Genomic DNA, 24,594 nt, shown 5'->3' on the forward strand with positions numbered 1-24,594 from the left:
CAGACATGGCTTATAATAGAGGTAGTAACAAGAAGGGTAAGGTGTGTGGTTGGTTGAGTCTTATAATAGGTATTGTGTGTGCAATAATAATTGTAGGAGTGATTGTGGGAATGCCGTGGTTGGATAAGAAAGTGACTAAGAATGCTTCAAAACCTGAGACTACAACATGAACACCGTGGGAAAAGTTTGAGCAGGATGCAAGACACTTGCATGAGGGAACTAATACAAAGGGGGAACTTTCTACTAATGTCTTCTATCGCTTGCTGAATGAGTATGTTGAGACTATGGATGCAAAAAATTGTTATGTGTGTACAAAGATTCCTTCGTCAGTGCAAGAAGGAGTCACCTATCATAGTTTACCGCTGACTTATGGGATAAGCTGTAGCTTGCTATTAACAAGATTCTATAATCAAAAGCATGTGCAATACTTTTATTCAAATCTGGATGTTGTGTTTTCTTTTGTGCCTGTGATTGAGTTTCTGAACAAGTTAGCTAAGGAGCATAATATAAAAATAGTTAGAGGTTTCTTTGAGCCGACGCTTACATTTGGGACAGCTTATGCACATCGCAACAATCTGACCTGTTTATTGACACCTGTAGAGAAAAGCTTTTTAGATCACACTGATGATAGACGCAAAGCATTGAAGGAAAGATTAGAAAAAGGGCTAGAAGAACACACATATGCAAATGATTATGCTTACACCGCAATTAAAACGCAAGGCAAATTAGCTATAGATGCATTACATGTAGGAAGGCTTTGTTTATATAGTCCAAAATCTGATCAAGACACTTTATTTGTGGGAACGAGTGAATGCAGACATGTGTTTTTGTTTCAGAGTAAATGGACATTTATGTTAAATGGACAGGATCCAGCGATCCCTGGGATCTATTACATCTGTGGACTTAATGCTTATTACCGTCTCCCTAAGGGATGGTATGGGACATGTTATTTGGGAATAGTTTTCCCAAAGATTTACCAGATTGATGACTTAAAGCAAATACCTAAAACGTCTGAATTACAACATGCTAGACAAAACGAGAGTCAGCGGCTGCTGTCATTGGAGATATATTTGGAGCCATAATTCCTTCGGTAGGGGTTATCTTAAGCTCCATGAAGATTCAAAGGTTGTCTACTATTGTGGATAACATGCTGACAAATTTTACAGGGGCTATACTCCTGATGGATACTGAACTTGCTGCGGAAAGAGCTATGACTCTTCAAAATCGGCTTGCTTTAGACATTCTTTTAGCAAAGAGTGGAGGGGTCTGCAAGATGCTCAACGAGCGTCATTGTTGCTCATTCATACCTGATAACAGTAAAAAGATTAGAGGGATGCTTACTAACCTAACCAGAGATAGTGCAGATTTGAAGGATTTGAAGGAACCTGGAGTGTGGGAGAAATTTGGAAAGGGAATTGCCAGAGTGGGGAGCTGGTTTAGCAATATTTGGAACGGGGTACTTGCAAAAATATAAGGGGGTCTATTAATTGTTCTGGCCTGTCTAATAGGATTATAGGGAGCATGCAAAATTAATGATAAAATTAAAAGAAATTGGACAAAAAGAACCAGGAAAAATGAAGAAAGTGAAAGGGAGAAAATGTTCAACGAAATTTGGGAAAGTTCACACAAGGGACAAGGGGCCAGATGTAGCAAAGTGTTTGCGCCTCGCAAACGGCGAAAATCGCCGTTTGCGAGGCGCAAAAGCCACTTTGCCATTCAGAAATGCATTTTGCGAGTCAGCTCCGACTCGCAAAATGCATTTCCGACTCGCAAATAGGAAGGGGTGTTCCCTTCCTATTTGCGACTCGCAGTGGATGCAATTCCATTTGCGACCGCGTACGCGGTCGCAAATGGAGTCGCAGTTACCATCCACTTCAAGTGGATGGTAACCCACTCGCAAATTGGAAGGGGTCCCCATGGGACCCCTTCCAGTTTGTGACTGGACCCCAAATTATTTTTTCAGGGCAGGGAGTGGTCCAAGGGACCACTCCCTGCCCTGAAAAAAAACCGAAACTAAAGGTTTCGTTTTTTTTTAAGTGCAGCTCGTTTTCCTATTAGGAAAACGGGCTACACTTAAAAAAAAAAAAAATGCTTTATTGAAAAGCAGGTCGCGAACATGGAGGTCTGCTGACGACAGCAGGCCTCCATGTTAGCGAGTGCCTATACTCGCAATGGGGCCGCAATTTGCGACCCACCTCATGAATATTCAGGAGGTGGGTCATTGCGACCCCATTGCGAGTCGCAGTCGGTGTCTGAGACACCGTACTGCATAGCAATTTGCGACTTGCAAATTGCGAGTCGCAGGGACTCGCAATTTGCAAGTCGCAAATTGCCGACTTGCTACATCTGGCCCAAGATGTTGAAATGCGCATTATGCGTAAAGTGAAAAATTGAAGTGAAAGGTCAAAGGGAAAGGTTTATGTGATGACGAGCGTCATCAGAGGAGGGACTGTGAGAGCGTAGCTTATATAATCTATATTAACATGAAATGCTTGTGAATTAATGTGTGATGATGCTGCATAGAAACTATATTAATAGAGATTTTGCCTAAACGTGCACCTGAATTGTGACCACAATGAACTAGTAATGATGATTAGAATGTTTATGTTATGTTCAATTAAGCTCATATTAGCATTTGCGTTAATGAAACTGTGCTGAAATATTCATAGGCCTTAAGTTAGCATTAGCCGGAACTTAAATGCATTTTTCTATTTTTCAGTGTGCTGACTCACAAGGGGCCATGACCCTGCAATGTTCTTTTCTTCAAGCTTGGAAGATGAATGTAACCGTGTTAATTCCGTTCCCAGGCGCTTTCTCTACGCCTCTGAAATAAATGTTATAAATGAAGTGAAACAGTGTAGATTAATGTAATGTACAAGGTCATTTAAACCAGTGAAGACAATGGAACTGCTGACCAAAAGATGTGCAAAGAATTACAAAGGGATGAAGTCACACCGGACGTGCCACCTCTGAAGACGTCAATTACGAAGACCAATCAAAGACTTGTAAAATAATATGGGGTAAAGATTAGGATTACCTAATGCTAATTTGATAGGTTAAAGATAGTGGGGTATAACAAACGACCAATAGAATTTTGGGGGAATGTACTACAAAAAAGGGATAAAAAAAACCCTTGTCACAGGGAGGCCATAGAGGTGGGTTAGGGAATGCTATTGATTTTATCCAGAAACTCTGTCACTCTGTTTGGTGACTTTAGATTTTATTAAAACCATCCTGGCCCTTAGTTTGTCCATTTACACTTTTCCTCCTTATGAGGGAAGTGCCCTTTTGTCCCGGAGTTGAGTTCTGACTGTTGGCATTTTGACTGATGTCCTGAAGACGAAGACAGAACCTGTGCACTGACCTAATCCTTGGAGGGTAATTATGACAATGCATTTGTAATTTGTCTGTTTGCTTTTCCTTTCTAGGTACCAACTGCTTGTTTTTGACAGAGACCATAGCTAGATGCTTTCCAAATTGGTGTTCTAAATTGTTTTGCATGAAGCCCAACATGCGAATGCTAATCAGTGGTTAGGACAGGGGTTCATCAAACTGACGCAAATAGACAAACGACCAAGACTATGCTTTGTTGAACTGATGTATTATTGACACTCTGCTAAATTGATCTATGTTCATGCCGTGTTATGTTCTGATGTTTGTGATTCCCGTTTTAATTAAAGCTTATCAAAGTTGCCATATTGTGACTATGCTATTATGTTTCTTGGTATTGAGATTAATGTATTTGCTATTAGATTGTAATTAATAGGGAATAAAACTCATAAAATTCTACTAAACTGGTGTGGTTATTCATGGCTGAAAGGTCATCGTAGCGTTTTTGAATTGATTAATGACTTTGACTAAAATGAAATGCATTGTTGTGATAAATATTGATGACATTATTGATGTATTGATTGATATATTGATTAGCTATCTCGTCCTACGGTGTCTCTCAACTGGGTCAAAAGATTCATTGGCCTAAAACGAGTCCTGATGTGTAATAAAATATCATAAATGGACGCGTTAACACTCTCATAATTAAAATGGGCGAGCCATGCCGTGCAGAACAAAAGAAAGGAATGGCCGCCATACTTAAAGATAAAGCACAGCGTGCCACGCTGATCATGGGAAACATGAAGACTTCCAATGGACGACAGCCAAAGTTGCAACCGCAGCCAAATAAAAAAAAAAAAAAGAGTGCGCCAAACCTAAAACATATGGGCGATAGTGAAAGGAATCATGTAACAGGGGCAATCTCCAAGGCAGGAACAAAACATCCAAAAGGTGGGACAAATGTAAGCATTCACCAACAACAGCAAAGGAATTTCGAAAGCCAGAGGAAACAACCAATGAAAAGGGCTGGGCTTGTTCAACTACATGACTCAAAGACAGTGCATGTGCTTTGCCTAGGCTCAACCTAAAAAAAGATAAAACCAGAAGCTTTCTATGTACGGCAGGGCTTTAGGATGGCCAGAGTAATACTCAGAATGGACCTGGAATACTGGCCAGCAGCTTCAGATCAGCCCACAACACCTGCATCTGAAGCCATTTCAGCCCAGTGGTTGTTGCGCATCTGTAAACATATGATATTTTAAAACATTATTTTCAACAATTAACAGGAAATTTGAGTTATCTCCAAATCAACTTTGAAACACATATAATAAAAAGATGATATAATAAATAATTAGTTTAAACAGGTAAAAAGAAGTCAAAGTACACTACAAATCATAACCTGTATATTCCGTCATCCACTGTCTGTTCAAGGTAGTGTGAGACATGCAATCGTTATGGAAATGTTTTAGAATTGTGTGGGTAGCTGGACAAGTTCCAAGTGAAGTTGGGATGAGTTTCCAAAAGAGGGGACCCAGTAATTGGAAACCCTTGGTACTTCTGGCTAACTCTGAAGAAGGGGCACAGTTTAGAAAGTGAGAGAAGGTAAAGAAGAAAGACTGTAATGCTGGGTTCAGCAGATTATGTTAATTTCATTCCACAATGTAATGCAAGGTTTTATCATCAATTTATTTTTGCATCATTAACCCACCTTAAATGAGAATCCACATGAATGTAATATATACTTTACTCATGTAGCCTCTTTCTTTGTTCCATGAGACTGGTTCTGTGATGTAAATGTTGTTTAACTGCTGAAGCATCGACATTCGGGGCGTGGCCAGGGTCCAGAATATGGCGGGTGCCTGATTTTCTAGCTCCGGAGGGGCCTGCCGGAATAATCCTTCCCGACGCGCTGGTCCGGGCCGCATGCACACGGAGTGTGGGCACCCTGCGGCGGATCACCGGGAGGCGTGATTGGGCCCCCAACACAGTCCTGGGGCGAGCGGCAAGTCGTGCTGTTTGCCCCGTAGCGAGGAGAGGCGTGCAGCCCCTCCCCTTGATGGAAGCCGCGGCCTGACGTGGCGCAGTCGGCCGCGGCGGGAACGAGGAGGGCGCCCAGAGCTGGTCGGCGCTCGCATCGGAGACTGAATTGACTATTGCGAGGGGAGGCTAGCGGCCCCTCCCCTCGCTGGAGGCCGCGGCCTGGTGGTGTGCGGCCGACCGCGGCAGGAACGAGGCGGGCGGCCCAGGTGCGGCAGCGCTCGCATTTGCGGCGTGAGTCCAGATGGCGGATCCTGGGGCCACGACGCGGTTGGAGAGAACTGGGGGCCCAGGAGGGATTCCTCACCGGTGTGCGCCCCCCACGGAACTGACGGAGCGGGCGTAAGGGCCCCATCTTTACTGGAACCGACCTGAGGGCATTGCACTTGGTCCAACTGGAGTACCTGGGCATAGAAACGGCCACATGATGGGCTGCTTAACGGAGTGTGTCATCTGTGGAGGTCCCGTGGTGGAACGCGAGGCCCCATGGGTTGCATCCTGGGGGAGGTGCACATAACGGACGGCCCCTGACCAACTGCCCGGTGTGAGGGGACCACGGAGCCGCTGGACACCTTGGGGCACAACTGACCCCTGAGAGCAGATCACCAGCACGAACAGGTGGACACCCATGAGCACGGAAAGAGGACTAGAAAGTGGGTGAGTGCCCCATTGGATGGATGAATGGGCCCTGGCTGTGGTGGGCGCCTGGATCTGGCTCCCGGGGAGGGGCCTGACGGGAAGTCTGAATAAAGGAACCGGGGCTGAAATAGGAGGTAATTGGCCGCGATTGACCGCATGAGTGCCCCCCATCGTGGGAGCTGTACGTTAGACACGACCAGCGGAGCACTTGGAGTTCAGCCAAAAAGGACCGGGAGTAGAAGTTAGAGCTCCAAAGTCCGAAAAGAAGGGACAATCCCAGTTGTGGTTCACATGAATACACGCGGACCGTCTGCCGGGGCCACCGAGGCGCGCCCACCTGCCGGATCGATGCCCCCCAAGGGCCGACACAAGAATAGAGCCATGGACCCCGAGTTGCCGCCTGGGGTGAGTGAACTGGACTCACTAAACCAATCACAAATTAAAGTTCAGGACACCCTAGACAGGATACTGGGGGCCATAGAGGATACCAAATCAACATTGCAACGTGACATCAACCAAGTTGCGATTGAGGTGGGACTCCTGAGAGCTGATCATCACAAGTTGGTTGACAGGGTCAAAGAAGCGTAAACCACATTAGCGGACATCGTACCACGACAGAAAGACATAACGGCGGAGGTAACCTCACTGACCGGCAGAGTGGCAAGACTCGAACAACGTGCCGAAGACGCGGAGGGAAGAAACAGGAGGAACAATGTGCGCGTGGTAGGCCTCCCCGAAGGGACTGAAGGGTCAAACTTGGTGGGCTTTCTGGAGAAATGGTTGAGCGAAGTGGTTGCGCCAGGATACCTGACCCCCTTCTACACCCTGGAACGTGCCCATCGCGTACCATCGAGACCTCTAGCCCCTGGCAGACCCCTCGTGCTGTAATCGCTAAACTTCTGCATTACAGAGACAGGGACATCCTCCTACAGAAAGCCAGAGAGACGGGCCCGTTCAAAGTAGGGAACGGGGAAGTTACACTGTTCCCGGACTTCACGCTGGAGGTCCAGAACAGGCGAACCTCATTCCTAGTGGTCAAAAGAGCCCTGCGAGACGAAGGGATCCAGTACTCGCTATTATACCCGGCCAGGCTAAGAGTGATGGCGGAGGGGAAGACCACATTCTTCCAATCTCCGGAGGAGGCATGGGAATGGCTCGAGAGGCATGGATCCCAAACTGTGCAACCTGCAAGCGAAAACCCTGGAGCGAGAAGAGCCCGTCGGGCCCCGAAGGGGAGGGGATCCGGTGACCGCCCTCAGTCAGCACCAACGCAAACGCAGAGAGAAACAGACAAGAGGGCGGCCCTAGAAGCGGCGGCCCGGGTAGGTGGTGAGGTGCCCTCCCCCCGAGGAGGGTCCGAAGAAGAGTCCGACGATACAATGGTGTCCTCTGCCGAAGACTCGGGGGGCCTGTCACGAGCGCCGAGTGTGACCCCGCAGACAGCCGATGAGCTCGTATAGCCCGGACGTGTAGCAGCGCCCAGAGACATAGCACACTGTTTGAGCGAGTGGCCCCTCCGGACCTGGCTCTCCCCCTGACTCGACTCTTGCCTGTCCGACTTGGCTGGCGAGTACTGCAGTTATGTGTTTGAAAAAGTTGCATTATAGCACAGTTTATTGGGCAACCTACAGTTCCGGAGGCGCCCTGGGGTTGGGGAGTTGGGGTTTACAGTTACAAGTTAAATCGGCTAAATGGGTGGAGAAATCTGACTACGGTGGAGGAGTGGGCATGCGGGGGGGGCTATTGAAATCACGGGCGCACCAGACCTGCCACGAGCAGGCCCAAAGCACGGGATGGCAGACTACAATCTTATAACCTGGAATGTCAGGGGGATGGGCACTCCGGCCAAAAGACATAGAATTTTATCATTCCTAAAGAGAAGGGGGGTGCAGATAGCAATGTTGCAGGAGACCCACTTGGCACTGGGTGAGGGAGAGAAACTAAGACGGAGGTGGAGGGGGCGGGTGTTTGCCACAGAGTATTCAGCTTACGCAAGAGGCGCACTGATCTGGATTAGAGCGGGGGTCCCACTGACAGTCGAGTCTTCTAGCATTGACAAAGAGGGAAGGTTTGTGATACTGGAAGGGAAACTACATGGGACACCGTTAGTTCTGAGTTGCATTTATGCCCCCAACCAAGATCAGATCCCATTCATGACGGGCTTATCAAGACACCTCACCCGCCAGATTACAGGGGAAGTATTAATAGGAGGGGACTTCAACGCAGTACTAGATATAAACATGGACAGGTCTATTCCACCGCTCCAAGGGGCAACATCAATTAAAATAGCACAAAATCTAACTGAGTGGTTGAGTACTTGGGGGTTAGTGGACATCTGGCGGGTGCAGCACCTGACCGCCAGGGACTACTCATTTTACTCGGGCCTCCACCGAGTGCACACCAGAATTGATAGGGTGGTCTACACTCCAGGACTGGCCCGCGATATGACCCAATCCGAATACCTTGCTCGCACAATATCGGATCATAACCCTCTACTACTAACGATGAAGGTATCACAGGACAGACTGCCCATCCCGTCATGGAGACTGGCCCCCAGGTCACTCGAGGACCAGGCATATAGAGAGGCACTGCGCAACCACCTAACAGAACATATTGAAACTAACATGGGATCCACCCCCTCCAGGGCCGTGGAGTGGGAGACACTCAAAGTGGTGACAAGGGGTATCTGTCTTGGGCAGTCGGCGGGAGTGAGGCGCACACTAGAGAGGGAGCTAACCGCCCTGGAGGAGGTCATACACGAGGGGGAACTAAGGCAGGGCCCGGCAGCGCAGGGGGATGAAAAATATAATCAAGCACACAGAGAACACTCACAGGCTGAAGAAAGGCTAAGATGTCATAACATGCAAAAATACCTAGCATCCATACAATCAGAGGAGGGGAGGTCGGGTAAACTGTTGGCATGGTTGGTGCGCCCAAACGGAGATAGTGAACCCATCACAAGTGTGCTGGATAGAGGGGGAAACCGCAGGCTATGCCCAGGCCCCATTAACGACGCATTCAGGGATTATTACGCACACCTGTATAGAAGACCTAACGACCTGGAGGCGGCGACATTCGACAACTACCTGTTACAGATCCCCCTACCGGTGCTGGATCTCGAGGATAGGGACAAACTAGGAGGGCCAGTGACCATGGAAGAGATAAATGATGCCATAGCGCAGCTGGCCCCTGGGAAGACCCCTGGTACAGACGGCCTTCCTATGGATTTTTACAAGAAATATAAATCCTTACTGACTCCCTGCTTGGCGGAGATGTATGCGGAGGCAATACAAAAGGGGGAGCTGCCATGTACACTGCGTGAGGCGCTGGTAGTCCCACTCCCCAAGACAACCAACAGGGAAGCTTCGGTGTCCGACTTCCGCCCGCTATCCATGCTAAATAGTGACTTCAAGATCCTCAGCAGGATCTTAGCCGGCCGACTGCTTCCCCACATGTCCACACTGATACATGCTGACCAAAATGGCTTTATTCCCGGTCGCAGCACCTCTCTAAACCTTAGGCGATTCTTCTCTATCTTACACTGCCGGCGGGGACCCTGTTGGCGGTGGATTTCGAGAAGGCATTTGACTCGATTCGGTGGGACTACCTGAGGTCGGTGATGTTAAAAATGGGTCTGGGAGAAAACTGGGTTGGATGGGTGGACCTGTTGTACTCGTCCCTGCTAGCAAGGGTGAGGACGGGTAGAACAATCTCCAGAGCATATCCGGTGTTCCGTGGCACTAGACAGGGGTGCCCCCTTTCCCCGCTGCTGTTTGCCCTTGCAATTGAGCCCTTGACGACTCGGTTGCGGGAGGGGGGGTGGGCAGGGGGGTCGAGTGGGGGCCAACTGAACACATTGTCTCCCTTTATGCTGACGACATACTAATTTATCTTAGGGACGGCCCCAGTGGTATCCCTTGGGCACTTGGGACATTGGAGGACTTCGGGAAGTTTCGGGACTGCGCCTAAACCGTGGCAAAACGTACGTGTTCCCTTTAACAGCAGGTTGCGAGCGCCCACGAACATGCCCGAAAGACGTGAACTGGGCCCCACTGTCCTTCAGTTACTTGGATATCCAAATATTTCATAAGTTGGGGGATCTCAGTGAGGGTAACCTTGGCAAAGCGATTCGATCCTTGAGGTCCTCGGTGGGGTTCTGGCGCTCCCTGAAGTTATCAATAATGGCCAGATCATGCTTCCCAGACTCCTCTACTACTTTGTCAATTTACCATTGTTGATCCCCCCGGCATGGTTTCGTGACCTGAATGTATTGCTCAGAGAGCTGATTTGGGACGATGGACGTAGACGCACTGCACTCACGACCACTTGTAGGCCGACCCACATGGGAGGACTGGGTGCTCCCGACTTTGAGGCTTATTACCTGGCATCCCAACTGCAGTGGGTGTCCGGCTGGCTGGCGGGCAAAGGACACCTGGACCTGTGGACTACCCAGGGGGTAATGGATACGTCATGGATTGCGACACACATGACAGGCAAGAAAATAGTCCTGCCTGGAAACAACATAATGTTAAAAGTCGCAATGGCATGCTGGAAGAGATGCGCGAAGAGGGTAGGAGTGGGCCCACCATACTCGCCGGCCTTACCGCTTTCGGCGCTGATTATGGAGTCTGGGCGGAAAGGACCGAGAGGCCTGGGTCTCGGTCCCTGGACGAGTGCTGGGATTGAGACAGTGGGTGGACTATTCGAGGGGGGAGTACTGAGGGGCTTCGCTGATCTAACGGGTGTGGGTGTTCCCCGGGGTCAGTTTCTGCTCTTTGGGAAGTTAGTGCACGCACTGAAGGACCACTGGTGCACGATAAACGCAGAGCCCACTCCGCACGGAGTGTTGGACCTCCTACTAACATCAGGGGAGGAGACCCACTTGATAACTAAAATATACCGAGCCCAGTTACAATCCATATTAGATCCCTTGCAATCATTGAGGGAGCGATGGGGAGGCACGATTTGGCGGGACTTGTCTGAATCAGAATGGAACAAAACGCTGGCCTACCCCCGGACGATCACGCGGAATGCGCGGTTAAAATACATCCAATATAATTTCCTGCACAGAACGTACCTAACACAGCACCGACTATTCCGTATATACAGGGGGCCCCCCAGGATGTGCCCGAGATGTCGGGGGCGACGCAGTCTTTGACCACATGGTGTGGGGGTGCCCAGTACTTCAGGTTGGTTGGATGGAGATATTGTCTATTCTGTCCCAACTACTCGGTACAGAGTTACTCCCTACCCTGGAACTGTGCTTACTGGGTCTCAGGCCGGCAGCACTAAATGGGAAAGTGAGAGGGCGTTTCCTGGACCTAACCCTGGCCCTTTACAAAAGACTGATCTCAAAGGGCTGGAAATCCTCAGACCACTCCTCACTGGCTGAGTGGAAAAAGGATGTTACGAAATGGTCCAGGGCTGAACTACAGGTCCTGAAGGCTGAAGAGGCCAGGGGCATCCGACAGCTTCCTATTGCCCCGGCCTGGGAAGACTTAGGGGCTCATTCCGAGTCCCGCCGCCCGCCAGGCGGAAAGCGCCCAAAGACAGCACCGTGGTCAAATGACCGCGGGGGTCATTTTGACTTTCCCGCTGGGCCGGCGGGCGATCTCCAGAAGATCGCCCGCCGGCCCAGTGGGAAAGCCCCTGCAACGAGGAAGCCGGCTCCGAATGGAGCCGGCGGAGTTGCAGGGGTGCGACGGGTGCAGTAGCACCCGTCGCGATTTTCACTGTCTGCATAGCAGACAGTGAAAATCATGGTGGGGCCCTGTTAGGGGGCCCCTGCACTGCCCATGCCAGTGGCATGGGCAGTGCAGGGGCCCCCAGGGGCCCCACGACACCCGTTCCCGCCATCCTGTTCCTGGCGGGTTTTACCGCCAGGAACAGGCTGGCGGGAAGGGGGTCGGAATCCCCATGGCGGCGCTGCAAGCAGCGCCGCCATGGAGGATTCCCTGGGCCAGGGGAAAACCGGCGGGAAACCGCCAGTTCCCCTTTTCTGACCGCGGCTTTACCGCCACGGTCAGAATAGCCCTGGAAGCACCGCCAGCCTGTTGGCAGTGCTTCCGTTGCCCTCCACCCTGGCGGTTTCAAACCGCCAGGGTCGGAATGAGCGCCTTAGTGGCGAACTGGGATGGACTACTCAAGAGAGCAGCAGCCCCAATAGGAGTGGTGGGAGATTCTTAGCACACCTTAGTGGATTGACCTGGGGGATGGGACCCCCAAGGAACTCCATGGGGTAACTGAACACTCGTAGAGCCCACACCGAGGAACGCGAAACAGAAACCAACGAGCCACTAAATACTATATCACTTTTAGATACGGGGATGAAGCAGACAGCCTATTGTCCTCCTCGCACGCTGGCGCGCCTGGCCTCCCCTTACATGCTGACCTGCTTTAATTCCTCAAACACCGCTGGCTACAAATCCCACCCACTTAACGCCGTAAAGTTGTTCTCCTGTTTCGTTTACTTTCCCCTCCCCCCCTTTTTTTTGTTGTTTTTTTCTCTCCTTTTTTTTTTTTTCCTTTTTCCTATTTTGCTTCGCTCTCATTCTCCCATACAACAATACCAAAGTAATAAGCAACGAAACATGTATAATGTGTGCCACAAATGCAGACTGTTTAATGTTCACATACAACAAATGCAAGTTGTTAACTCGAGCAAACATGCAAATGTAAAGCAACAGAAGGTTAATAAAATATATTTAAAAAAAAAACTGCTGAAGCATCAAAAACACTATAAAAGTATATCAGTGCTATCCCAATCCATCACTTCATTAAAATGATCGAGTTAGACACATCACCGGGGTATTAACCTACTGTGTGTATCTTCTAGTGGGTATTTAGGACCAGTGCAAGTGGTATTGCTGCCCTTCGCAAAGTGACCTTTTGATCCTCTTAGCATCCATTGATGAGGGCCATTATTTGCTGCTTTTAGGATTGAGCAGGGGCCCTTTGCTCCCTGTGTCATGTGTTACACAACTTCATTTAGAAAGTATTTTGACCTGTTGCTGTACTGTACTTCCTAAATGCTACCAAAATAAAATAAATACAATACAGAGTCACACTGAGATGGGCAGCTGCAGCAGAAGCTCACCAGATATCCTTAGATTCACCTTAGAATGGTTTCATGGTTGCCAGTGAGTTCTGATTATGTCTTTTAGAGTGATGCTTATTTGTATCTTTGGCCGAGATTTTTGCATTTTGGGGCCTCTATATGAAAGTGTATTGCTTACAAACGTGTGTGAAACCCTGATCTGTAGTTGGAATGTTTCCAATCCTGAGTCACAGATTCAGGATCAGGAAACATTTCTGTCTCCAGGATGCGTTTACTAGTGTCAGCAATCTGCTAGTTTTGTCTACTGGGACCGAAAGAAGGTTTTGACCAGGCACAAAGGGGGTCATTATGACTTTGGCAGATGGTTTACACCGTCCGCCAAAGTCCAGACGAGCAGTTTGCCGCCAGAGCGGTGGCCTCCCCACGGGCCCCATTACGAGTTTCCCGCTGGGTCAGCAGGCAACGGCCTACAGCATTGTCTGTGGCTCGTAATAGAGCCGGCAGAAATGCTGTATGCATAGGGTATACCAACACTTGTCGTAAAGTTCACTGTCTGAAAAGCAGACAGTGAACTTTGCGACAGGGCTGGACGGGTGGGGGGGCTGAACTGCCTATGCCAAGTGCATGGGCAGTGCAGTGGCCCCCTGGGTAACCCTGCACCCCGTCTCTGGCAGCCTTTACATGGCAGTGCTTCTGTCATGTAAACGCTTGCAGAGGGTGGGGGGTCGTAATCCCTAGGGCGGCACTGCTTGCAGTGCTGCCCTAGCGGATTAGGACTGTCAGACCCCCGTGGAGGAAAACTGGCAGTGATTAGACTGCCAGGGTTGTAACCGGGCCCAAAATCCTAAGTATGAGGTCATTCAAAAATGTTTTCCTGTTCTCGTCTCACCCTAGATTAGTGCTTCCCAAACTTTTTGGAACCGCAATCCAATTTTTAAGAAAGTCAACCCACCTTTTAAAATGTAATAGTACACATACTTTTTAAAAGTTGGCCCGAATTACCAAAATAACATACTCTACCATTTTTGGCAATTTTGTAATGTAATAGTAGATATATATATATATATATATATATATATATATATATATATATATATATATATATATATATTTTTTTTTTAAAGGCTCTGAATTACCAAAATAACATACTCTATATCATTTTTTGTGTTCCTCTCTAACAACAGTTGTTTGTAGATGTCCTAACCATGACCACACCCTTTGATATGTCTTTATCAGACTATGGCAGAGATATTGGTCTACCCATAAAAGCAGCAGATGGTGAACTGCACTGGAGCTAGAATACTTTGCAGTGAGGTGTGTTGACCTGTGGCCTCTGCTCACTAAAATCTCAAGGCTTCTGAAAAATCTAAGTGTTGATACCAGTGAGTGTAGCCGAATTTGAAAAACCTCTTCTGCAATAGGGAATGAGATAAGGCATCATATACATTTCTGTGTTAGAACAAGGCTGAGCTGTGCATTTTGGACTCCATATATGTTGCATATGGTAAGATTCGTTGTATTTCAAAGCACATAATACTAGGGGCCTGATTTAGAGTTTGGCGGATGGGTTAACCTGTCACAAACGTGACAGATATCCCATCCCCCGTATTACGTTCTCCATAGGCTATTATGGGGGTTATTCTAACTTTGGAGGAGGTGTTAATCCGTCCCAAAAGTGACGGAAAAGTGACGGATTTACCACCAGCCGTATTACGAGTCCATTATATCCTATGGAACTCGTAATACGGCTGGTGGTATATCCGTCACTTTTGGGACGGATTAACACTCCTCCAAAGTTAGAATAACCCCCTATGAGATTTAATATGGTGGACGTGATATGTGTCATGTTTGTGGTGGAGTAACCTCCTCAGCTAAACTCTAAATCAGACCCTAAGTGATTGGCCCAGAGCCAACACAGGGGCTCAAACCAGGTTTCTCAGATCCAAAGTTGACAGCTCTGGCAGTTAGGCCACATCAATATTTTTCAACTTATGTGGGAAAGTCATACACAAGTGGGATAGCTATATATGATCAAGCATAGTGAGCACATTCTCTGCGCAAATTGCTTTGTGAAGTAAAAAAACAGCAGTACAAAATATTAATAGATTCACCCAGAGTCTTGCTTGTGACAATTTGCAACTGTTGTTGTTTTAAAACTGGACTTAAGGAGTTAGTTCAGCACCTTTGCACCAGTGGGGCTGAACAATTTTCAGACTGTGGTGTATTGACACCAGTGTTTCATTATTGACATCATAGGAACTGAAAAATACTAACTTCACACAAAGTGTAGTAAATGTATTCAGCAGGAGAGCGGCAAGGGTTTATTATGCAACCAATGGTGCATTTTGGACCACATTGTTGCAAATAGTTTACTAAAACGGTGTGCGGCATCACACTGTCATTTACAGACAGCACATTTTCCATTGGCATGACCACTAAATTTACACAGACATCAGTTTTACTGCTAAACCTATATAGCACACACATGATGTGTGTAGTCAGGTTTCAGTGAAAATGTATAATTTGCTCATCACCAAGTAAAAGTGTCTGGATTTGTTTTGACCCTATTAAAATCGTTGTTTCCATCATGCTTCAGAATGACAAAATATGGACTTCATTTTTGATTTTATAACTGATGATATATATTCTGAAATATGTGTACAATTCATTTTCAGGTATTTACATTTTGTTGTGTTTAAAAAAAAATGATATCATACAGCCTTTCCTTTCACACTCCTTGTACCCCAGCAAGATCATCACATGGTTAATTTTAAAAATTATTCCCACTTTGAAGCCAGGGGAAGAAAAGAAAATACTAATCCCCATATTAAAAAAATAAGCAGCAGTTTGTCAGAAGACATAGCCTGACATTTGGCCTCTGTCTTTGAAGCACAGCAAATGTGATAAGATAAATACAAAACGTAAAGGCATCTTTATGTATTGCTTTGTCTCGACTCACCAGGAATGGGCTGTCACCCCATCTCTTGGTCACGACTCACCGTTTGTAAAACATTGCCCTAGAAAGATAATCCTGCAAAGAGCAGAAAAAAGTCGGTTTGGGAGGTTTGAAAGGGTTGGAGTCATTCCTGTGTTTTAAGGGACTTTGGTGTAGGAGTATCTCAAAGAGGAAGCATATTTTACTTGTGATGCAGATAAAAAGAAAAAAAGGTATTATTTTCATATTTCTTCCATATATAGCAACAGCTGATTGTCCATGATGGGGAAAATCCACTTCAGTAAGCAATGTGGGTCATTATTTCTTATGGAAATCCAGGTTGTTCATAGATTTCCAGGACATGCTTACTGGGGTTATGCGAATCCCTGTGAATCCATAATAATAGATCTGAACAGATATCAGACAAATGTCTGCATGGTGCAGATTTTCACATTTGCAGTAAATCACGTAGAGGTAAAAACCAGGCTGAAAAGGACATATATGTCATACCTAATCAAGGGTGCGTTCTGTTTAATTGAGTACAGCTCTGTTTGGGTGTTCAGGTTTGTTAAGCAAAATAAAATGCCACCACTGCATCAGTATAAATATTCAAATTGGCTTACACTTTTAATGTGATTAGGAGGCAATTGTTTTCCTGTTCCTAAGAATTGGCCGGCATCGATGCTGAGCTTGTGTTCTTTCATCCTTCCAAATGTTGATGGAGATTTGAATTTAAGAGAAATCCTCTATCTGGGCAAGGCCAATTGTCTGTTACAGTTCTGATCTATGCAGGAAAGAAAATGATATGCTGACTCAACAGCTGAAAACGCAGACTGCAGTGATAGACCCAATAGCTCAGCAGCTCTTGTTAATTTGGAGGCAAAATGTGAAGAATCAGCGAATCCCAATACAAGTGCCAGGAAATTAAACCGAAACATAAATAATCAAAATTGTGACATTCAGCCAAAGTTTGAACACAAGCATCCTTAGTGCCTTCGAATGTGTTCATCTTGAGCATTACAGAGACGGTGGGGCCATCACGTGAGGGAGGTGAGCAACTGGATAACTTAACTTATCACAGCGCTAAGCTTACAGATGAGAATTGTCATATTCACAGACATTTTCTTTCAGTGCAAAGATCTACCACCTCTTAGGTTCTGCTCGTTAACTATTTTCACACAGTAACCATACAGCAGTTTGTTATCCTATGCAGAAATGCAGAATGTTTCAATTAAGAGTAAGTATGTCAATTGTTTTGAGTTAGTGCTCCACAGTGAGAGCTTTGAAGGGGCTTCATGTTGTGCTGCTAAGTTGTGTTTTTTCCATCAATGCTCGTTTCTGCTTAGCTGTAGACAAGGATAAAGATGTTTAGGACAGGTACTCCTCTTACAGTGGTTACAGTTTTCACCTCTGTGTCCTTAAAGCCCAGACTCATATAGAGATGTTTACAGATCCTGTCTTTTTGTCTCAAACTTTCAGTCACCTAAACTATACTCCTGAACTTCTTTACTCACCCAGTGCATGACTAGATGAGTGCTGCTGTCGGCTACATCCTTCCAGTAATCCACATCACGCTTCAGTAGCCCACAACTAGAGTACACTTCTTGTGGGGCATGCCTCATTGCTTATAACAGCCCACAGTAATCTAAGGCCCTGATACCTCCCGTCCTGTTCTGGTAATGCAGTGACATATTTTTAATTATAGAATGTTTTATAATGGTATTAAATCACACCTTGGTATCCACTGTCTACTTCATTCTGTGACATTTAAAAAAGTTAAATAGATATGCATAAGAGCCACACATTTAAGTGGCGTAAAAGTGGAGTGTAGTACCTAATATAACCTTTTCATAATTAAATACGATGAACATATGGTCCCAAAGATGGAGGTATCCTATCTTTCGGAACGAACGACTGCACATCTGAGTGTGAAAAGTTTAAAATATAATTTGGTGTCATGGGAGAAGTAGTGATGGACACCAACAAAAGGAGGGTCTGAAGCATATAAATGACCAGCAACATTTTTCAGTTTTAACATCTATAGTTAGAGAAAAGCATTTGCTGCATGCTTGTTGCTGCAAAACATACATTCTCCACGAACATGTACACACCGAACTGCTCACCTCATGACTGACTGAATTGGTATCAAACATAATATGCACAGAGCAGAATCAATGGCAGGTTTTTAGAGTAATCACTCACTATGGAAATAAGTTCCATTTTAATTTAGGTCTGCAGATTTATCTAATGTGGACAATCTGATAATATGATATGGATTCAAACCTCCCTTACCTATGCTAACACCTCTGCCTTTGTCAAGATTATTTAAAAAACATATTTAACCACACGCAGAAGTAAGGGCCCACAATTCACCAAACCACATGTCTTAATTCATAATAAGAATGTTACTTGCTTTAACCCTTTCGGTGCGTCAAACAGCTCCCTGCTGTCCTGGCATGCACCGAAGGGAGAAGCGCTGGTGCTCCCCTGTGAGTCGCCCTTGTGCACCTCTCCACCAGGGATGGCAGCAGAAGCGCTTCTGCTGCCACCCCTGCCCCCCTTCGGTGATCTGATTATGTCAGTGCGCATGGCACGCTGATGCAATCATAACCCACTGGGACCGCTCTGGAAGCCATTCGCTTCCAGCGCAGTTGGAGGAAAGGCAGGTTTTCATTCCTCTGGGGAGGATTTGGGGCAGCCAAAGCGGCAATGGGGGAAAGGAAAGGCTTTCCTTTCCCCGAATGTCTCTTTGCGATCCTTCTTTGCGATCGCTAGGATCGTGCAGCAGGAATTCATCTTCTGGGCCACCAGGAACTTCTTTCTGTGTTCCCCTTTATGGGGGCATAATATTTGGATGGATCTTGGGCATATCGGCCATATTATTTAGGGCCATTTGCCCCCAAAGGGTTGGGGGGCAGAAACCACTAGACACCAGGGTTAATTCTTAGCTGACAATATTTGTGATTGGGGAGCAGCACCTTTGGCAAGTGTAGCTCCCCTTTATGGGGGCATAATGTTTGGCCATTTATGTCCCCCTTAGGGGCAGATCAGCATATTATTTAGACCCATCTGCCCCAAATGGGAGCAGAAGCCATTAGACACCGGGGATAATTTTTGGTTGGCAATATTTGTGATTGGGGAGTGGCCCGTTGGGCAAGGGTTGCTCCCCTCTAGGGGGATAACATTTTTGCCATTTCTGCCCCCTTTGGCCATATTATTTAGGCCCATCTGCCCCCTAAGGGAGCAGCAGCTATTAGACATCAGGGATAATGTTTTGTTGGCGATATTTGTTATTGGGGAGTGGCCTGTTAGGGGGATAATATTTTGCCCATCTGTCCCCAAGCCTAGACATCAGGGATTTTAGTTTTTTTGTAATATTGTTTTTTGTTGTGGGGTGTGGCCCCATGGACAAGGGTTGCTCCCCTTTTGGGGGTGACTGTTGTGGCCATTTCTGCCCCCCCTTAGGGTAGATTTGCCATATGTTTAGGTTCTTCTGCCCCCCCAAGGAAAGTTTCTGTGTGCGAACTAGAGCTCGGATGCATGTACTGGCATTTGGATAGCTGTGTGTGTGGACTGGCACATTATTTGCCTTTGTGATCGTAATGTTTTCCTTTTTCTTTTTATTCTAGTGCAAAGCATTTGATTCCCTTGCTGTGACTCCTGCTTGCCGTTTCGGCTTCAGCACTGGTAGATCTGCAGTTTTTGTAGTTGCGTGTGTTTGGTGAGAAAAACATTTTTGTACTATTTACTCCCAATTAGTATTTTGCCATGCATAAATGAGTTTTTTTGTAAATTATGTAATAGCAGCATATTTAGCTTATGTTTTTTTGTGTGAAAATCTCCTTGGTTTGTGCAGGAAGTTATTTTGTTTGTCCTTAGTGGGATTCCACTATTGACCCCCTTGGTTATCTGTCCACTTTTGGAGTTTGTGAGAAAATTGTGTGAGAACTTGGTAGAAGACTTTTTCACAAAGATAACCATTTGTACATAGATAACTTCTACATTGGTGTGCAATGGTTCAGGGAATTGTTCAAAGTGAATACTGTTGTTTGTGGCACAGTACGCTCTAACCATAAAGGAGCTTGTTTGTAAAAAAAACTTGAGAGGGCACAGTGCAGTGCCTTATGTAGTGGTGAACTGATAGCTTTGAAATCTGTAGAAAGGAGGGCTGTCTACATGCTGATTACCATCCATGATGAAAGTACTTCACCTGTGACAGTTTGGGGTCAGGTTGCTGAAGTACGCAAACCTGTGTGCATTGTAGGCTATAATAAGCACATTGGTGGTGTTGATAGAGTAGATCACAGGTTGGAACCTTACTCTTCTCTTCGTAAGGCTTACATTTGGTATAAGAAGTTGGCTATTAATTTGTTTAATCCTGCAACCTTCAATGCTTTTGTTGTCTTCAATGATTGTTCTCCAGAGTCAAAGATGATGTTTGTTCAGTTTCAGGGGTCTGTGATAGGCAGCCTTCTTGTAGTAGAACAGGCAAGTGTTCCTAGAGTTCGAGTAGTGGAGGATGTGGTTAGATTAAAAGATCACCACTTTGCTGAACACATTCCTCCCACGCCCCCCAAAAAAAGGTAGAATATGCATGCAAAGAGGCATGTGGAAGGAAAGTCGCATGCACCGCCCTGACTGTCCTCCTAAACCTGGGCTGTGTGTGCCTTCTTGTTTAAGATTGTACCTCACGCAAAAGAGCTTCTGGGAGCACTCATGAGCGTTGCCTGGTCTGTATCTTTTTATATTTTTTGTCCATTTTCACAGTTGGCACTAGTGTGATATATTTAGTTAGAGCTGTTGTGTTTGTAGGTTTGTATTTACTTACAATTGGTTTGTGTTTTCGTTTTTGCTAAAAAGAATGTGATGGTACTGGGTGTGGACTGGTGCTTGGCTGGTGGTGTGCGTGGACTGATGCTTGGCTGGTGGTGTGCGTGGACTGACTCTTGGCTAGAGGAGTTTGTGGACTGGAGTTTCGAGATGCTGAAGAAATATAGCAAGACAAAGTCCACAAAAGATTGAAACTGATGGGTGAAGAGGATCAAATATTTTATCATTGTAATAACAAGGGCTACAAGTAATTTAGAATGGAAAAATCCTGGAACAAAATAATTAAAAAAATTGCAGAAACCAGTGAATCACAACAAGAATCCAAGTCTTCTGAGAAAGCGATGATAACCATTGAAGCACAAACCTGTACAAGTTCTTGAAAGAAAACTTTCAGCTGAAGAATTTCAATTCCAAAAGGTGTCCTCATTGAAAACTGCTGTTGTTGTGGACTATATATGACATTTGCGAATGGTCAAAATTTAATCCATGCAAAACTTCAGAGAAGTCGTTGTGGCTGTTCTACAGATATCAAAGTCAATGTGCACTTTGCAAAAACTGCACATTGCCTTTGACAGTTATCTTGAACTATCTGTCAAAGAATGTGAGAGAATCAGACGAATATCTAGAAGTGGAACAATTGATCTTGCCTAAATCAAAAATTCAACACCTTTACCTGTGCAACTTGATAAATTCTGATCATCAACATCGAACAAGACGAATTGGAGATATTTACTCGGCAAAAGATTGCTGAATTTCCAATTGTTGCAAGTGGAATGATTGTCAATGAAGAGTTGGTGCCTGCAGAAATATATTCAAAAGAGACGAGCCATATTGTTCAAGAACTTAACAGCAAATTGGAGGAAGCTGACATTTGTGTTGTTCCACATGTTGAGTGGGCTGTTCGAAATTGTTCCAATTGAGTGATTGTACTGCCAAATTACACAGATGTTATGATTGTGCTACTTAGATTTGTTGCATTGTTCATAAGTCAAGAATTGTCAGAGTTATGAATACGTTATGGAACTAGCGAAGAAAAGACACTTAACCCTGCTTCATATTCTGTAGAAGAAACTTGACCTAGAGATGCCAAGTGTTCTTATCAAGGCACATATTCTTCAGGTAATGGCACTATGAGAAAAATTGGAACAAAGCCTGGAGCTTTAACTGCTGAACCTGTGAAGTTTCTAAAAGGATTTGCTGGGACAGAAGAAGAATGTGATTTTAAAGATGTAGAAAAATATCTTGTGCATGTGTGGAAAATGAGTCCTGGCTGTCGCACATTTGACGATCTTCAGTAAAGTGAGTTCAAGAGATCGGTCCTGCTAAGTGACCTTCCGTCAACGTCATATTCTGTGGGTGGACACATTAAAGGAATGTTCTCTAGATCAAAAGATGTGTAAATGTTTTGGATCATGCATATGTTCAGAAAGGTCCATGTGAATTTGGTTGAGAAGATATTGATAAGGTGCTAAAACCTACAACATTTCTAAAGGCTCCACCCACAGAATTTACACATACATGTACTTGCAAAACCTGTGCTACAAAAAGATGTCCTTGTCTACATGCACTTCCCAAATGTTCAGCATTCTGCAAATCTACCACTAGCAAATGGCAAAACAAGAAAAATAAGTGAACTATTAAAATGTGTCTAAAACAGGAGTGATAAACATTATTTATTTTCATATTCAGATCATAAATATTGTTTGGTGGAAACATAAAGGGATTAAAAACCATTATTAATTGTTTTATTTCTATGTATGTTTCTTCTTCCTCTATTATCCATTTTGGAAATTGGTGGAACAGTTGCTCTGAGGAGCTATTTTCTATTTCTAGAAGGCTACTTGAGTCCTAAAACCTATGTTTTGGCACCAAAATGAAGTATACAGGTCCCATGGTTCCTGAAATATTACATCATCACTGCAACACATCTGCCAACTGTAAAAATGTCATCCAGAAAAAATGGACTTGGATCAGCAATGTCTAACAAAGCTAAAATACTTCTCTAATGATCCAAAAACACAAATCAAAAATGAAAATTTCTGGCCAACAATTGTTTCATGGAGGTATATCAGGGGGCTCAGATTACTAGTCTTGATTCCACCTCCTGCCTGTGTCTTTCACCCATACTCTTCTATCACCTTAACTCACTCTTGTAGTTTATTTTTAACCTTTCTACCTTTGGCATTGCTTCTCTATATATTTCCTCTTATTTTCTCTCTTTTCATTCTCTCAATGATGAAAACTACATCTTGGACTCCAAAAATGATTGCTTGTGGCCACCACAGACAACGATCCGCACAAATAAAGCACTAGCAATTCCTTATTTTCAATCTCACACCTCTTGGGCATTCCTGTACATACCAAAATGTTGTTTTTTTGCCATCCATCCATGAATATAAACTCTGACATTCTGTTGAGTTCTCAGGCTCTTCCTCCCGCCTGCGAAGACCCAGCCAGAAGTCTCCATCAGAAGCAGAGAGCCCAGAGATAAGTTTTTCGATCAGTTTTTGCTCGGCTTCTGATTCAATACTGACTAAATGTCCACCATCCCGCCTGCAGGTCTGCTGGGCTTCCTCGAAGTTCACTCTCCTAGATGCATCGTGAAAATAGACTATTTTGTAGCATGGCCGCTGAGTCCCAAGTCTGCACACTGTCTGTCCTAAAAGAAAAGAGATGGCAAGCTGTGGCAAGTGTGATTGATGTTGGTTACATTACAGATTAATTTTGGGCATAGTCCACCTATCAACCGTCCTTACAAAATGATATAATCGAATCAGGTTTGGAAAAGACTGAAGATGGAGCTTCAAAATGCTCCATGTCAACTGCTTTGAGCTAGTAGAGGTGGTCCAGCAATCATTTCGCCAATCTGTTTTTTTTGTTTGTTTCACTGAAACGCCCTAAATGTGGCAAGCATGCCCTAGTGTAGGTCTTGATGCCCTACGACTCAAGATTCACTGCACAGCTGAGGCCCAACAAGGCTGTAAGTCTTCTGGGATTGCTTTTGCACTAAAGGTGCAAAGTCATTTAGCTGAATTTTGCCTAAACCCACATAAAGGCAAGCACCTTAAAGCAGTGATAAAAGTACAAGACTAGCTCCCAAAGTAGGCAGCGACGATTTTTAAGATCCTCTGCAATGTCCAAAAACCTATTAGGAAAAGGCCCAAAATACTTACACTCTTTAGCCTCCCCTCCCCAATGCTCCAACCAGTAATCCTAATTGAATTACTGTCACCTCATCACCCAATGATTCTTCAAGTGGCTGAAACACAGAGGCAGATCCTTGGGTGCAGGCCCCAACAGTTTAACTTCCTGAATCCACACCTGACAGTCGATCCAAACTACATGAGATCCAGAAAACATTTGAAAAAGAACTTCTTAAAGTAGCCCATGACTGATCTTTGTTTAGGGTAGAAGTTGTGACTCTAGAACTTCGGACAAGTTTTCACCTCATCGATTGTACTGTAAGGCCCCAAGGGAACACAAAATAGAAGACTGGACTTTCAGCAGTCCGTTGTAACCAAAAGACACAAAGTATTCTACAAAATGCAGAAAAAAATATATAGGGTGACCAAACTCCCGTTCTCACCTTTACACCATGTTCCGATCATGATCCGATCTTGGACTTTGCTTTTACAATCTCTGGTGCCCTATTGTTTTAGTATAATTGATTATGTTGAATTAGTTGGTTGCCAACCAGGGGTGTGCAGTTTGCACAGCTAACAGTTTGTAAGTTCAAATCTATTTTGTGAAATGACCTGTGTATTAG

General features: G+C 45.4%; 1 protein-coding gene across 2 annotated transcripts in view; it reads right to left on the reverse strand.

Moving 5' to 3' along the window:
• Positions 1–24,594, reverse strand: part of LAYN (layilin) — a 101,656-nt gene that overhangs the window by 46,328 nt on the left and 30,734 nt on the right. For both annotated transcript variants that reach the window (XM_069225012.1, XM_069225011.1), the window contains one exon: positions 23,190–23,487. In XM_069225012.1, the coding sequence (XP_069081113.1) occupies positions 23,190–23,487 (298 nt within the window). The remainder of the gene's footprint in view (positions 1–23,189; positions 23,488–24,594) is intronic.

The sequence above is a fragment of the Pleurodeles waltl genome, chromosome 3_1 (genome assembly GCF_031143425.1).
Source record: "Pleurodeles waltl isolate 20211129_DDA chromosome 3_1, aPleWal1.hap1.20221129, whole genome shotgun sequence".
Taxonomy (NCBI): domain Eukaryota; kingdom Metazoa; phylum Chordata; class Amphibia; order Caudata; family Salamandridae; genus Pleurodeles; species Pleurodeles waltl.